Source organism: Erpetoichthys calabaricus, chromosome 12 (genome assembly GCF_900747795.2).
Source record: "Erpetoichthys calabaricus chromosome 12, fErpCal1.3, whole genome shotgun sequence".
NCBI lineage: Eukaryota > Metazoa > Chordata > Cladistia > Polypteriformes > Polypteridae > Erpetoichthys > Erpetoichthys calabaricus.
The window spans coordinates 85,531,808-85,549,777 of NC_041405.2; the positions used below are offsets into that span (position 1 = coordinate 85,531,808).

Consider the following 17,970-nt stretch of genomic DNA (forward strand, 5'->3'; position numbering starts at 1 on the left):
AAAACATTTTTCCTTTCAAACCCTGATCAAGTTTAAAGGAAAAATGCTCTTTTTATAATAATAAATGAGAAGGGAGACAAGTTCTTGCGAGAAGCAGAATGTGCCTGATGTGCATGAATGAAGGTTGTGTATTTTAGGAACTATAAAGGTAAAGAGTATGGTGGCGCAGTGGTTAGCACACTTGCCCGGTGATAGGAAATAAAGGTTCAAGCATGTATGTTTTCCTTTTTTAGTCAGAAAATTCTTTGTGACCGCGTAACTTTTTCTGGGAATGCTTTTTTGTTATGGAATTATGCCACGTGATTTTCCGATAGGTGGATTCACCTTGTTGTCGCAGAATCGGATCGCCATGGAGTTTTCATGATCTGGAGACTAGCGCCGTATGAAACTGAGGTAAGATGTACTCCTAATTTAATGAAAGTAATACCAGCTTGTGTCCTGAGAAGTTGTTTGATTATAATGATAAGCATGAAGATAAAGAAGTAAGTTGTTTGATGGTCATGATAAGTAAAAAGCATGAAGGGAAAGACGCGTTTAAGTGCGTTGAACGGTGAAACCTGATATAAATAAAATAAAAAGCACAACCTCGAGTGAGTTTATAGCACTTGCGATAGAGATCTCTGTGAATGAAATGCAATTGTAAAAGAACTTTATTCTGTAAATGAAGTGCAATTGTAAAAGAGAATGTAAGTATGGGAATATGGGATGATATCTGAAAGAATGAAGCAATTGCTAAGTGTGTAGAAAGGACTGCAAAGAGTGAAGGCTGTTTGTTTGTGAACAGTTGCCTTATCCAGTGTGCTGAATGTGTTTAAAGAACTTCTGCCTTAGCCAAGTAAACTGCTTAAAAGATTATTATTCAGAGTCTGGGGTGGCAGATGCTCTTATATGTCATTTGCAAGTCTGTGTCTGTTAAAAGTCTATGCTTCTTTGTCTGTCAGCTGACTAATTAATAATGTGAACCAAATCCTAAAAGATATGGGGGACGCCTCATATAATAACATAATAGCATAGTAATAGGAGATCATATCCAAATTTAATTGTATTAGTGATACATGTGAATATCTAAAAATGTTAGCAAGCAAAATCAAAAGTGATCATAGGAATAAAAGAATTGGTATTGGTAATGCATCCTGTGCCTAGTCAGTGAGCCTGGAATGTCTTTGAAGACTACAAGCAGATGCAGTGTTAAATAAAGAGGACCTATTGAACTTGTAAGTTTAACTGAATACAGGAGAACAGCTTGTAGCATGGTCAGTTAAAGAGTTAAGAATTTTAAAAATCTGAATTTCAATAAAAATATTATAAAGCATAAAAGATACGTAACTTCAAAACTATAGATGTTCTTTTTCTCCAGATTCAGCAAACCCTGTGACCAATGGATGAAAAACACAAACTATGTTTCTATACAAGCTGCAAGAAATAGATTAACAGCAAGTTTGGGCAGAGAAATTAGATATAATCTGACCAAAGGGGTGGTGAATGTTTGCTTATCAATCATAAGTTAATGAACAGCAATTATTGGAATTATTTCCTTGCATGCTGAATAGTTGTGCAAGTGTAAGGATATGATATCCTGTATAATGTTTAAATACAAATAATTGAAAAATACAAAAAGTTAAATGTTGCTACATTAAACTAGACTAATTTCTTTCTCTAGTCTTCATATAAAATACAGTATAGAGGGTTTACATATTTTGATGTATGTCAAATGATTATTATTATCACTTCAGTGATTATGAAATGTATTAGAACCGAAATACATGTATACATTTGTATCTGTTAGTGATTCATTTTATGAAGATTTGTTATTACATCAATGTGTTAAGGTTAGTGCTCAGTGATAATGCACATAGCTGAATGGATTGTTAAGTCAGTTATACATTAGGAAATTTAAATTATATGGGAATAATTCAAAAGTTTACCATTAGTCTATATAAAAACTGTGTTGTTGTAATATTTTAAAGACATTTAAGAGATTTGTCTCTTAATAAGATAAGCTACAGTTTGTTATAGAGTATAAATGTTATAAAATTTTGTTTTAAACAAAATTGAAAATACTTAAGTTCAAATATGTAACATCTTGTTATAATTTAAGACATCTGTGATGTATAATTGATGCAATGTGTTAATTTTGTTTAGTGTATTATCCTACTGAAGAAACATTTTCACTAGCCTGGTTTAAATATAATAATTTTCCATATTAATTTATCTCTAACTGTTATTTATGATATGAGACTGAGAACTGAGAGTCTAGAATTTTCATTGATAGTGTTGTACTGTATTATACATATGATTGATAAAGCATTGTTTTATGTTATGTATTTGCTCTACCCTTCACCCTTCTTTATTTAGCATAGCAAGTATTTTAGTTTGGCCACTCAATTTAGTGGTTTTTAAGGCCTCTCCAACTCAGTGGTAGAGCTTTATCAATAAAGAAAAGGTGGTGTGCTACGAACGAAGACTTAAAGTGACTGTACTGCACTAATGACTCTTGGCCTGCTGCACATACCTGATAATAGCTGGTGAAGAAACGACTCGCTTTTCCAGAGTGGAAGGAGTGTGGAATCAAAGAAAGATTGTAAGTCCAGCTAAGTAAATCTGAAGCCATGATATGGTTGTGCAGACATTTGCTGCAGAAACAAAGTTTTCATGAACTTTAACAGAAACAGGCTGTGAAATACCACTGAAGTGAGATGATAGCTGTTGAATGTGAAGGGTTCCCTTGATTGACTGCTGTATCCAGTGCAGGACAAGTGAAGTGTTCCTCTGCTAAAAGGACAGTCACCAAGTGTGTATCTCATGAGCTCTCTAATGGCAATCAGACTGTTTAGTTTCTGTTCCAGTACTGGCAAAGACTAAGTCTTGTACCAGACACTTGTTTGTTTGGAGGGATCTGCAAAGCCACCAAGCAAAAGACTTTGTCTAAAAACCAACTGAGCTGGACAAGGCATGTATACAGAAAGCTTAGGAATATACTTGAAAAATGTTATAAGAGGGGCTGAAAGGTATGATGATATGCATAATTTATGTTAAATTGTAAATTGAATGGGAATAGAACATCAGATAGTGAAGTTGGGGAGGATAAAAAATAACGTACAATTATGCAATAATACTAGTTAAGAACAATTATTAATAATCATAGCAATATATCTAGAATAGCATCTGATTTATGTTACAACTATTGTAACTCATAAAAGCATCAGACACCAAAGGGTGGGGCACATATAGCAACATACTGTAGTTAGAAATGTTATGAGTGCCAAAGAATAGTGAAGTCCATCAAGATGCTATATAGATTTATAATGTAATCTGAGGCTATGGTACCCACTGCATGGGCTCAGTGATATTCAGTTACAACACTGACTATGTCAATAATAAAAACATAACAGGAGCTCTCCACCTACATCACTGGTGGGATACAATGATCACTATTTAGTAACATCATGTCACATGTAATCATTCGTCCAATTATACTGTAATTTAGCATTGTTAATATTTATTTGCCCTGGTATATAAGATAAATGAAACAGGAGCTTTAGTGGCACTACACCCCACATTTCCACAAACGTTCTTGAAGAACTGTCTACACTGTGAAGGGGGATCGAGTACCTTTTGCTTTCAAGTATTATTTTTTGTCACAGATCCAGTGACAAAGGGTGGTTTGTAATAAGAAAATAAATTTAATGTAACTGTGCTCTGTACAAAAATTATTTTATAAATCCACTCACATGTATAGGCCAGGCCAAAGTTAGCATACAGGGGCTCTCAGCATTTAGAACTGCTAGGCAAGCATATGAAGAGAGAAGGTACAACTATGAAAATAGGCATTGTACTATTTCTGTATGTTAGAGATGAAATGGAATCCTCTCCTTCCCTTGTTTGGAACCTAAGGGCTTACACGTGTAGGAACCAGCATATAAGACTTGGACAGCAGCCAAATATACTTGGAAGCCGACGGACGGATGGGTGATAACGTCATCCATCCTGAAAATCCTTTCAGCACAGCGACGAAAAATGACAAACTATACACAAAGTGTTGTCATTTTTCCTTCGTCTGTTATGCTGCATAAATCGTCATTAAAGAAAGCTACGTTATGTTCTCTTATGTGATTTTTACCGCCATATCATTATGGGAGGGATATCTCATTACATTATATTTATATAGTTTTGGGTTACTTAAAATGCCGCAAATTAAAATGAACTTATTCCAACTATGGAGCTAGCGACCCCTATATGGAACAGCTGGATGATAGCAGAATTCTTTTCTTGGTGAACAAAAAACCATTCACGACATTTAGCCAAAACAAGAAAACTCTCCGGGAGGTAGGAGGGCTGTCATTGCCAAAGTCTACAATTAAGAGAAGTGCTCATGAAAATAAATGCCACACAAGGCACAAACCACTGGTAAGCCTCAAGCATAGGAAGGACAGATTAGACTTTTCCACAAAATATTTTTAAAAAGCCAGTACAGTCCTGTAACCATTTTATTTGGACAAATGAAGCTAAATCAATATGTACCAGAATGATACATGGAGAAGAATATGGAGAAGAGAAGGAACAACTCATTATCTGTAGCATACCGCATCATCTGTAAAAGGTGGTGGAGGCAGTTATTGAACGGCTGTAAATGTAAATGTGTCACTACTGTAGTGTTTATTGATGATTTGAGGATTTTCAACTAATTATTGAAATTGATCATTACATTTATGATTACATTACTTTAACCCCTGAAAGTGGGGGGACCAAGCATAAAAATGGCTCGTATAATATTTCTGTAAAACCCTATGAATTAATGCTGAAAGCCTACACTTTAATCATGTAATTATTTATTCATTTCAAGTCAATTGTGGTGGCATACTGAGCCAAAATTATGAAAATTGCATCACTACCCAAATACTTACAGACCTAACAGTATTTGTCAGAAAGTTACTGTCATTATTTTTTATACAATATGTAATGCCACTTTTCTCACAATGGCTACAGAGCACATCTGAACTTTATTAATGCAGACAAAAGCCACAAAAGCTGTCATGTTTAATGGATGCACACAAAAGATACTGCTTTCTTTGACCTTTTTACTTTAAAGATGAGAGCTTGATGCTTTTTTACTAGTGCTACCTATTTCCCTTATTGTGGTAAATAGGACTTTAGACTAGTATATTTAATCAGGGATAGTGATTGCTCTTCTATGTATCCCTCATTGTGTTTTTTTAAAATTCCAAAAATATTTTTCGATGTCGGGAACTACTGGGAAACACATACGATACTTGGCATTTGTGTATACACCTATAACATAGCAAAGAACCATAAGCAAGATTTCTTTGTTTTCCTAAATAAATGCAGTATCACACTAACTTTGTTTTCCTTTCTGGCTCACAGTAAATGCCATTACATTTTGCATAACATGATTGATTGATCATTTGAGGGTGGAACTGCTGCATCATTTCAATGGCAAATATATTACCGATTAAGAAAGTTATTGTGAGGCATTAGTTATATAGGCTTATAGTGCAAAAATAAAATATTCAAAGTACCACTCTGCTTTGACTGGTTGACATTAAATTGATTATATTGGTTGACATTGTTTCAAATTACTGCAGTCAAAATGAGGGTGTATTTTATACGCTTGAGTATTAATTGGAAAAAAATATCTAGGAATATCAATTCTTTGACAGACAGTATGAAAAACTGGCACAATACGTTATGCCAAAAACAGGAGAAGGTCCCATATTAAATAAGTAAGGAAGTATATTAAATCCAGAGGGAAAACATTTTTTCAAAATTCATTGCTGATTTTCTAGAATGAAAAGTACAGTCTGCAGTACTGTTGATTTCTTCTATATAATACACTATTCCAGTGTATACTGTAATACTGATGTAAACAATGAAATCAGGATAGCTTTACCTAAGCTTTATTCACTAAAGGGATTGAATATTGCAGCAACAAATTTTAACTTTGTAAAGTATATAATAACCAAATGTTAATAAGGTTGACTCTACGACCAAATTTAAAAAGTCTGGACAGGAAACTAGAAGACAATCTCTTCTCTGAAACAGAATAAAAAATTTTGATTTACAGAATGTTTCTCTGTTAAGCATTGTAAATATTCACTATCATATATACATGTAGCATATGACAGCAATAAGTAACACTCACACAAAATCTGGTTAATAGATAAAAGAAAAATCCTTTTTGAAGTTCAAGTAAGACCACAATATTTGCAAATGAACTTTCACTGTATATAAATTATTTCCTATCTAGTGGGTAAAAAATGTATATTGTTTGCCTGTAGATAAAATATATAAAGCAGTTCAGTTATTAAGTTAAAATAATGAGGAAATAAATCTACTGATTTTATTAAAATGTCTATAAATGAAAATGCATGGGTAAACAATCCACATTATTGCTGCTATCATTGACTAATTTAAAGTTACCACAAGGCTACATAGTTTAGTGGTTAAGTGCAGACAAAACTAGAAGAATGAAGACAACACTCACTTACTGAAAACAGTATTATTATTTAATATTTTTATATTATTTAAAGGGGTGACAGGCTAGTGCTTGGATTACATTTGCAGTCACAAGCCTGCAAGATTATTCTCTGTGTTAGACAGAATAGTGTTCTGTGTGTGAAGACTTTGAAGAGACTTCTAATGTTAATATTAGACATTTTTTCCTTTGGCTTCATATTACACCCCTTCTATACTTACATTTATGAATGTGTGCTTGTCCAGAAAAATGTCTGAAGCAAAAAACTCTATAACCTTTTTAACTCTTCAAGGTACTACTGTATATATAATTCTCATTTCTAATGCTTTGTTGTTAGCCAAATAATGATATGAAATATAACAAAAAAAAAAATGCTTAAGAAAACAAAGCATTATCGCCATAATCTGCATTTATTTCTGCAATAAATTTTTGGAGTAAAAGATAAGTTTGGCATTTTTCAAGTTGAAGATACTTCTTAACAATCATGGAAAATATTATTTGCCACAAGAAATTGCATTCTGAAGTTAACAGTTTTTATACATTTTTTAAAAATATCTAGCCTGCACTTACATTTATAAAAGAGTTTAAAGGTACCGGGGTCTCAATGTGAAAACCAACACCTTAAAAGTTACCAAATACATTCAAATTGAAGAAGAAAGAATGCCTTACCACGTTTCTGAGACATGCTTGAGACAACAAAATTACAATGTAAGTAATACATTTTATCACAGATTCTTGGAACTATTTTCTTTAAGTAAGGATGCATTCCCCATTTGCTTGTCTGCTCTCAGTGGTGGTCGTGGATGGAGTTTTGACATGATACACCGACCTCCCATATCAAATTTTCAAAGCTTCAGGTAGTGTGTTCCTGCAATACTATTACTTCAATGATTACATTTTGCCATAGCCTGTAATAATAGTCAGATGCATATTTAAATCTTAATGTTTGCTGTTTCCAAAATGGTGCCCACTTTTCGTCTATTATTGTTATTATTATTATTATTATTATTATCATCATTGACCCAGTGATCATCAAAGGTGACTGTGTGCAGATGGTGCAGACCTATAAATATCTGGGAGTGCAGCTGGATGATAAATTAGACTGGACTGCCAATACTGATGCGCTGTGCAAGAAAGGACAGAGCCGGTTATACTACCTTAGAAGGCTGGCGTCCTTCAACATCTGCAATAAGATGCTGCAGATGTTCTATCAGACAGTTGTTGCGAGCGCCCTCTTCTACGCAGTGGTGTGATGGGGAGGCAGCATTAAGAGGAAAGACGCCTCACGCCTGGACAAACTGGTGAGGAAGGCAAGCTCTATTGTTGGCATGGAGCTGGACAGTTTAACATCTGTGGCAGAGCGAAGGGCGCTCAGCAGGCTCCTATCAATTATGGAGAATCCACTGCATCCACTTAATAGTATCATCTCCAGACAGAAGAGCAGCTTCAGCGACAGACTGCTGTCACTGTCCTGCTCCACTGATGGATTGAGGAGATCGTTCCTCCCCCAAACTATAAGACTCTTTAATTCCACCCGGGGGGGTAAACGTTAACATTTAACATTATACATAGTTATTGTCTGTTTTTCACCTGCATTATTATCATTCTTTAATTTAATATTATTTATTGTATCAGTATGCTGCTGCTGAAGAATGTGAATTTCCCATTGGGATTAATAAAGTATCTATCTATCTATCTATCTATCTATCTATCTATCTATCTATCTATCTATCTATCTATCTATCTATCTATCTATCTATCTATCTATCTATCTATCTATCTATCTATCTATCTATCTATTATATTCTGTTATTTTATACAGAGCAAGATTCACGTTGAGTGACAGCATGAAAGTGAAGATACACAAATGAGTTTCATTGTACTATATACACCCAACAATAAATCTGAAATGATCTAAATACTAAACGTTTTTTTTTAAAAAAGCCAGCCTCTCTGCATGTTGACAGTAAGCTAATAGTGCCAATCAACACTCAGTATTACACACTTTCCATGGTGTTCCATGCGCACGCATGATAAAAAGCACTGAGAAAATTCTATGATAGTATATGATAGAGCTAAACTACGGTGACACTGATCATAAGTGCCACAAACCAATTATCAAATTTTATAGAGCAGGCCGAGTCACTGTTGCAGAGGATATGGTAATAAGAATATTTTTGAGTACGATTGATACCAATAAATAAATAAATAAATAAATGGGGAAAGCATGCAAATTCCATGCAGAACCTGATGCTGTAAGATACCCTGGGGCTGAAGGGTATTGGAGAGTAAGATGAGCAGAGACATGAAGGGCACAGCCAGTCTCATTTTAAAATGGCTGAACCTTGCAAAAATGTTTTGCTTTTTCCTGTCTAAAATGACATGTATACAACATTTTCCAATGTGTGTACAATTTCAAGACACTAATCAATACTTAATAACACACTTGGGTTGAAAACTGGAAGTATTCAAGTTTTGTGGCTTTTGCTTTCAAGCTGAAACTCTGGTACCCTTCACCTCAATTATAACTTCAAGTGCAGGCTATGTATTTTTAAAATGTATAAAAATGGCTTCACTTTAGAAAACCATTTCATTGTAAACTAATATATTCAGTTTCTTGTTTGTGAAGAAATAACTGACTTGAAAAATACCAAACTTATCCCTTAATCTGTTCAATACTTATACATAAAAATGTTACTAATGGGAGGTTTTGTTTACTATAAAAAAACCCATATTTAACTGCGTAATATTGTGGAAAACATGTCTTTCAAATGCAAATGTCAGTTAAATCTGAAAAATAGTATGTACTCTTAGCATTTAAAGCATATCGCATGTCGCTTCAACATTGTCCTCTAAAGGGATAACTTTTGAGATTTCAGACTTTACGATTATTATTTCTACTATTGTTATTATAATTTCTCATACTATGGAGTGACTTCAATGCAAAATTCTTTTTATACTGCATATGGCACTAATGCCATTTTCTTCACACAGGGCAGTTTTGGATTTTTTTTTCTTTTCACTTTGCACTTAATGTGCATTCCATTGTTAATCTTCTATGAAGAAATTCCTTTCTGTTTTTAATCTAAAGACTTCAGGAATACTATTACAAAAATCCTCTGATTTGTTATATGTGTTACTAAAAAGTATTCATAATACTCAATCAACAATTAAAAAATGTAAGCAGAATAAACTATATGTTATTTACTATATATCACAGCATTTTGCAGTGTACTAAAGATAAGTCAATGAAGGATCAAAAATATATATGGAGAAATTGGATAAATAAATTGAAATAAATTTTCATCTTCCTCAAAAATACAATTATTAAATCATTCAAAACAAAATTGGACTGCCCACATCGAAGATGTCAGCAGTAACATTAATAATCTTACTAGAAGTGATATTCTGGTGGAAGCTTGCTCCTGTACAATAAGCTTCGATAACTTTTAAAATCTGGGCATCTTCCTCAAGGGCTGCTGTACCTATAAAATAAAAACAGAAAAAGTGAACTAAATTTCAACAGAAATGTAACATCATTAGTGGGCAATTCACAATTTAATCAATGCAGTAAAAATGCACATTATGTTTTCTTATCACATCCATAAACTTACAGTTTTAAATATGCATCTTTTGTTTTTTTAACATTAGAACAATTTCTTGCTAATCGCTAAATGAGCAAAAACTTACATCAAACTAGCAAAGCAAAAAATGAGGAGAATGCCACAAACAAAGAATATAAACACAGAATTACACAAATTACACCTTTAGGACAAATAAAGTATGTATGTATGTATGCATCTATCTATCCATCCATCCATCTAAATAAAGGCTAATTATTAAGTATTGGCTTAATGACAGAATGATTAATGTGCAGAGAGCTTGATTAAAGAATGGGACAGACAAGTTCAAACAAACTGGAGAAGATAGAGTAACTGCCATTGCAATATTAGGCAAGTGAAGGTATGATGATGATGGGTGTGTTAAAATTATGGCAACGTTGATAATATCTAGGTTTTCAAATCAAGGCTATACAAAGAATCATGCAACAAGTTGGGGCTTTGTCATCAATTAGAAAAAGAACTAAAACTGTTGATAGTTAAATGACTCTTTCTCTGGAAAAGAGTTACACACAGTTTGGGCACTGCACAATTTATTTCACAGAGTTGATAATGATCAATTTTGTTTGTGTAACTGGATGCAAATTCTCTTGCGTACTGCTCCTTTTACGTCAATACATTGTGATAGACAGCCAGGAGTCCTGCCTCGCCAGGATTCCTGGAGGCAGGAGGAACTGGGAGAGTGGCACTTCTTTTCCCTGGGTACCCGGCTGGTCCTTGATCCCTGGGGGACAGCACTTTGGAATACCAGGAAGTGCTGACAAACCAGGGATGGCTTATGCCCGGAGTGCTTCCAGGTGCAAGGGCAGCACTTTGCCACACTGGGGAGTGTGCTGTGTGAGAACTTTGTACAATAAACGTGAGCTTTTGGTAGACATGGAGTTGTCCATCTGTCTGTGTCCGGGGCTGGCTTCCACAATTGGCATCCCAGATGGGACGCCAATTGTGGAAGTTCTGCTTTGGACACAGACAGGCACACACCGATAGTTGCATAAAGCACACATTTTATTATAAATAATGTCCACAACACACAGTGCCCTTGCACCAATCACCCACTTCTTTAAGTCTTCACCGCCGAGCTCTGTCTTCTTCCTCCCGACTGCAGCTCATGAATGAAGGGAGGCGGCCCCGTTTAAGTCCACCCGGACGTGCTCCAGGTGCCTCCTGACAAGCTCCCTGCGGCACTTCCTGGTGTGGCGGAAGTGCCACATGAGCACCCGGAAGCACTTCGGGTGTCCATGGTTTTCCTGATGTCCAGGGCTTCATAGGCATCTGGACGCCACCTGGTGGTGACCATGGGCCCCTATAGGACTGAGCTTCCATGCTCGGTTCCCATGGCGACCATACCAACCAGGGAGGCTGCCCTCTCCTGGTCCGGAGGAGGCGTAGTCCCTCTTCCGGTCCTTCCAGGAGTCCTGGCTGGGTACTGCCCCCAGCCGCCCGCCGCAACATATACCACCTTGATTAATATATGTGTTCATACAAGAATAGTAGGTTGGCCTTGTGGAATATGTGGAATAGGATAAACATTCCCCGTAGCACTTGCCAATTGAAATAGAACAGAACACAAAGTTTAGCAGTAGCAGTGGAAGGTCAATATAAATATATAAGTACTAGGGGGGCTCCGCCCCCTGCTCGCTTCGCTCGCCAACCCCTGGTGTTGGGTAAGCCGAAATACATTGATGTATGTATGACATATATTGGAGTGTAAAGGTGTAGATGACGAACAAAGGAAGTAAAGAACCCATATCATGGCACATTAGAAAGATATATTGGAATATTTCAGTTGTGGTCTTTCGTTTTGAACCCGTGCCTGCTTTGCTTCCACAGTTTCAGATGCGCGTTGTAGCCGTCCATGTTCATTGTATTTGTCCATGCTGGCTCGCTTTTGTAGCTCCGTTAGTTGAGCTGTTTGGTTTTAGAGCCGAGACAGTTTTGCTTCCGCGGTTTCAGACGCACGTTGTAGGCGCCTACGTATCCATGCGGGCTCGTTTTTGTAGCTCCGTCAGAGGTTCATTCGTTGATAGATTGCGTCATCTGGATCCAACACGAAGATATGTGCATATTTGCATTTGTGATGTGGTTCAGGGTGCACTGTTCCAATCCAATGAAATATTTGTCCACATACGCGAAAGCAGTATGGGCCATTGCCAGCTGGTGGCCAGATATTTACCCCGGTAGATGCAAAAGCAAATAAACTATCCATATTACTAATGCAGTCCATAATGCCTGCTTTGCAGACGCGCGTTGTAGGTGCCTGCGTTCATTGATTTTAACATCTGTAGATCTATGTAATATATGTAAATGACAATAGCAGTTTAATTGTTATGTTATGTAAGTATAGAATGTCTTTGAGTTTGCGCAGATCTACGTATGAGATATACTGGAGTGTAAAGGTGTAGATGACGTACAAAGGATATCTTCATACACCACGTGTTTGACTATGCTGTGTTTTGTGGACGTTTGGGGACTCTGTACCTTCTCTGGTTTGACTGTGGGGCGGGACGCGGAAGCCTCTTCTGTTTGTGTTTTCTGTGATACTTATAGTGCTGTATTACTGTAATGTGATTCACATATGCTGTGGATTCCGGATCTTCGGGGCTTCTGTACTATCTCGTGTTTTTGCCTGCGGTGCTTTAGAAGCGCGTTGTAGGCGCCTGCACCTTCTGCACTATGTCGGGTTTGACTATGTTGTGTAGTGTGGACGTGTAGGGTTTTGTACTCTCTTGAGAAGGCCACATACAGTCGGTTAAGACTGTATTGTGGTAATCCGGCGGGGTTAATTGTGTTTCTCGTTTTGGAGCCGTGACCGTGGAAGCCTCTTCTGTTTGTGTTTTCTGTGAGTACTTATAGTATTGTATTACTGTAATGTGATTCATATATGCTGTGGAGTCCGGATCTTTGGGGCTTCTGTACTATCTCGGGTTTTTGCCTGCGGTGCTTTCGAAGCGCGTTGTAGGCGCCTGCACCTTCCGTACTATGTTGGGTTTGACTATGCTGTGTAGTGTGGACGTGTAGGGTTCTGTACTTTCTTGAGAGGGCTACATACAGTTGTCCATGTGTAAAGTGCTTAATATTGTATTACTGTAATGTGATTCACATATGTTGTGGAGTCCGGATCTGTGGGGTTTCTGTACTATCTCGTGTTTATGCTTGCGATGTGTTAGAAGCGCGTGGACCATGCTGTGTAGTGTGGACGTTTAGTTCAGAAGCGCGTTGTAGGCGCCTGCGCCTTTCGTAGTTTCCCGCGCCTTCCGTACTATCTTTGTGGACCTGTGGGGCCTCCGTAGCCTCTTCCGTTTGACTCTGGGGTGCAGCGCAGAATCCTCTTTTTTGTGTGGCTGTGTCGTTAGTCGTTAGCTATGGGCGCGTTGTTGCTTCAGGTCTTATTTACGTTAGTTGAGCTCTTTCGTTTTTGGGCCGTGACTCCTTCGTTCACGGTGGATCAGACTTCGCTTGCGGTTTATGAGACGCGCGCTGTAGGCGCCTGCACACTATGTCTCCTGGTCCCATCGCCGTGTACCTGCGTCCATGCCTTCCATTCTCGGATAGTAATATGGATTAGAAAGAAAATGGAGCTCAAAGCAAACTTCTGTCAAAAATGCTTTCTGCCCGTCAATACACTACATTTGCCTGGCATTATCTACTCTCATCAAGGGACATTTATAGTGGATCTGCCTTAACACCAATGGGATCTATTTGAACTTGGTCACAACACAAATGAGTTGATTTTATTTTACTGCTGGCCTAATGATTTAATCTTGACATTTGTGACCTGTGAATGACTAAAAGGAAAAGAAAATGGAAGAAAGGATTATAATGACTCCATGTATAAGACTCTCACTATTTCTTTGTTGTAGTATTTTAATAGTGGTTGCTCATTCTGTATTTTGAGTAAGGTTGGAATGTTTTAAAGAAAAATCTACTCTGTATAAATATATTAAATCCTAAGCCTAAAAGTGCAACGATTTTATGTGACATTTTTATGTCACGTTTTTTGTCACGCTTTAAATTGGGCTTATTTTAAAACCTACATATATGTTTGGTATCATTCTTTTCAGAATTTATCGAACTTTAATGTGATGTTGTTAGATTTTCAGATTCTTGTTCCGTTTTTAAATTATAAACTAAAAAATATCAAGAACTCACATCCCGCGAGACGAGACATTGTGAGATTTAACCACGCCCGGGGCCGGAAATAAAAGACAAAGAGTAGGACAGCTTCTGTACAGGCTTTTTAATGTTCGAAGCACTATGCGAGATGCAGATCACGCAGCACGGCAACAGCAGCAAGCCCCAGCTGATTGAGCAAAGAGGAAGTAAAATAAAAACTGCATTTGTTTCCCATTGTATCACTGTTTAAGAAGGGGTTTCGGAAGAGCGACCGCGTCTCCTTGGGATGCATTCAGCCCCCCTCTTCACAACGCGAGCGGCAGGGACGCAAAGTGGATGGTGCAGGCCAGGGGGTTGGAAGCAGGGGGGGAACTCCCTAGTATTTTTATAAAACTGTAAAGAGTTTTATTATTTATGGCCCTTTATTTAATTATTTAGATAAAGTAGGGTTTCCATTGTCACTAAATAGTTCACACACACATTTTTAAAATATCAGATTGCTTATATAGGTGTTACTGATTTCTCATAGTAATTTGGTGTGTGAATATAGGATGGTTCATACTTTGCAATTAAATTAATATCCGCCATATATTTCTGTAAATTGCTGTTCAGTTCTTGTAAGCTTCAATCATGTTTACTTAAATTTAAACTTAAAGTTCTGCTTTAAATTCACATATGAAATAACTTTTCTTTTTAGAAATTACACTTTAATGCTTACTTTTCCTGAGGAGAAACTCATCATCTGATGGCTTTCGTTCCGTTTTTCTCTTTGGAAGAAACTTCTTCATGGTTCGTGGGCTTTTGCCAGACTCCTAAATAAACAGTAGGAGATAAACATGTGAAAATGCAGACTGGGACCTGAGACTGACTCTTTACAATGAAATAAAATATCACAAGACACAACACTGGAAAAGCAAATGCCCTTCAAAAATTGTCTACATTTGCCAGTCAACCAAGCTCAGGCTTGGACACCATACTTATTGCACATGCTTCTTTGGAAAGGATGTTTTTAGGCCAATCATAAAAACTAAGATGACAAACCACAATTTAAGCAAAGTTATAACGAAAGCATATCACAAGGACAATGAGGGGTTAAGAATACAGAAAAAAGTAAAATAAAAATATGTAAACATACAGACAGACAAACAAATAATTCTATGTGGAAACGTTCACATTTTTATTCCTTAAGGCATTCAGTACCTTTGTAGATTAAGCAAACTTAAAAGTTTCATGAAACTTGTCATAATTTAATAACTTTAAAAACAGTCATCAAATTATACCACAGGCTTTGATCAGTTGAAAAGTGTGACATTTGGAAGAGAGAATGAGTTTCAAAGTAGTCAATTACATTTTCCTCACAATGTGTTTTCTGTTACTCAAATTGAGAGGTTAGGTTATTCCCCAATCTTTAGCTTTTCAGACTATAGTATTTAAGCATGTAGTTGACCCAGAAATGCCATGCTACACTTTTTAAGAGTATGGCAGGTACAACAGAAATTGCCAAACAAAGAGATTTTGAATAGGACAAAAACTTTGCATTTACTGCATTTACTGTATAATTGTTCAAACGTATTTTACAACATTTTGAATATCACACAAAAAGTGTTGGGTTGATTTACAGGATGAATTTATGACTATTAATAACAAATGCTAGCTTTCAACAAAACTCAGTCAAGTGACTCGGTTTGTCAAAAAATAATAAGACAGCAATAAAAAATGTATATTGACCAGGACTAAATTGATGGCTGTGCATAGTTGTTTACATACAAAACTCTCTGAGATGGTTTATAAATCAAAAGAAACGAGAAAAACAGCTAACTTTTTAAAGAGTTTTTAAACTTTTTTTTTAAAAGGATATAACCTAGTTTAGCAAACACCTTTTAGTGGAATAGGGTCTTAAAATAAAAAATGAAATACTGCTGTAATGAGCATTAAACACTTTCACATTGTTTTAATTCTACTCTGTTCACACGAAACCAAACATAACCTGATGTAAAAAACTGAAACCTTCTCAAATATTTGCAAGAACAAATACTGAATTCTAGAAATAATACAAAGAATGCATCTATGTTACAATTTAATGAAATAAAGTATATGGTAATATCTCAATTTGAATGTGGAACCCAATAATATTTTCTAGAACACAAATTACTGTAACAAAAGGCAAAACTTCAAGTTGAAAGAAATCTAAAAAAGATAACTATAACACACACCATTTATATATACATAGTATAAACAGTGCAAAAAAGTAACTAGTTAAGTAAATAGTTAAAATGATTTCGAAGTAAAACACTTTTTGAAAAGTTGAAACAAAAAACAACTGATAATATGATCAAATAGCTCTCTTTCAGAATTATCAGTCTATACATTAAATGTGAAACAGTAATGAATTTGATGGCTGATAAAGATCACTGACATTTTTTACAGTCAGATACTAGAAGCTGAATATGTTTGTGGACTTTATAGTATACCCATTACACAAGTGTCACATGAGTTATTCGTTAACTGAAACCTTATTTTTGGAGCTATTGTTTTAACCAATGACACAGCAGAGTATTTTTCAAGTTGCAGTATGTCTAAAATCAAACTTATGCCTGAGTTGTATATTGTATATGTGTGATTTTGACTTTTCCACGCCCAGAAAAAGCCAGTCATTTGACTGAATTGAAACACAACAGCACACCAGGGATGGGATTTTATAGTTAAGAAACCTTGCATGAATGTAAGTGTATCTTTAGAATATGATGACAGTTGTACTTAACTCACAATAAAATTCAACACATAACTGGGTGACCAAAGAGATGTACTTTATATGCATTCGTGCTAGGTAAAGGAGGGAGCAGCGGCCTGTTTGTTTGAAAATTAAGTCCAACACCCCTTCTGTTAAACTGATCCAAACAGATAATTGGTTGGGGGTTTACTGCAGATGTATGTACACATGTATATATTAATAGCAACTGTCAGTTTAGTGTTTAAAGGCAATATGTTTCAAATACGCATTGCATAATTTGTTAAAGGTACCCAAATACAACTTTTCTTTAAAAAAATCTCCTTTTCTTTTTGAAATTCATTATTATACTTCAAGTTCCTTTCAAACATTTCATCAAGTTTTACATTTAATCATTATACAACATTGAATCACAGTACATTTAATTAGGCTCATTTGACATAAGTAAAAGAAGAAACCTTAATGTCAGTGTGAAAACAGATCTCTACAAAGTGACCTAAATGAATTACAAATACACTGCTCAAATAAATTAAGAGAACACTTAAATCACATATCAGATCTCAATTAATGAAATATTCAAGTGGAAATCTTTACTGAGTGTATAATTTGTTGAGAACAAAACAATGCAACAATGGTCAATGGAATCCAAAATCACCAACCCATTAAGAGCTTCAACGTCACACTGAAAATCAAAGTCAAAAATTAAAATCACAGGCTGATCCATCTTGTGTGAATTTCATCATGGCAATTAATAAGGTGATTCAGTAGTGTGTATGGCCCCCTCGTGCTTGTATGCACTCCCATTTAACATCTTGGCATGCTCCTGATGAGACAGGGAATGTTGTCCTGCGTGATCTCCTCACTGACTTGGATCAGCAAATCGGTGAGCTCCTGGTGCCTCATGTATAAACGGTGCGCACGCACAGAAATGTTGCGTAAGAACGTTTCCATGTTCAAATCGCGATATATAAAACCTACACTTGGCGTAAAGCCACGCACTGTTCCACGGTACCTCC

At 36.1% G+C, this 17,970-nt stretch overlaps 1 protein-coding gene across 2 annotated transcripts in view; it reads right to left on the reverse strand.

Annotated features, from left to right (window-relative positions):
• arhgef6 (Rac/Cdc42 guanine nucleotide exchange factor (GEF) 6) overlaps positions 1-17,970 on the reverse strand; it is a 172,873-nt gene that overhangs the window by 18,212 nt on the left and 136,691 nt on the right. For both annotated transcript variants that reach the window (XM_028815801.2, XM_028815800.2), the window contains 2 exons: positions 14,945-15,038; positions 9,889-9,978 (listed from right to left, as the gene is read on the reverse strand). In XM_028815801.2, coding sequence (XP_028671634.1) covers positions 9,889-9,978; positions 14,945-15,038 — 184 coding nt within the window. The remainder of the gene's footprint in view (positions 1-9,888; positions 9,979-14,944; positions 15,039-17,970) is intronic.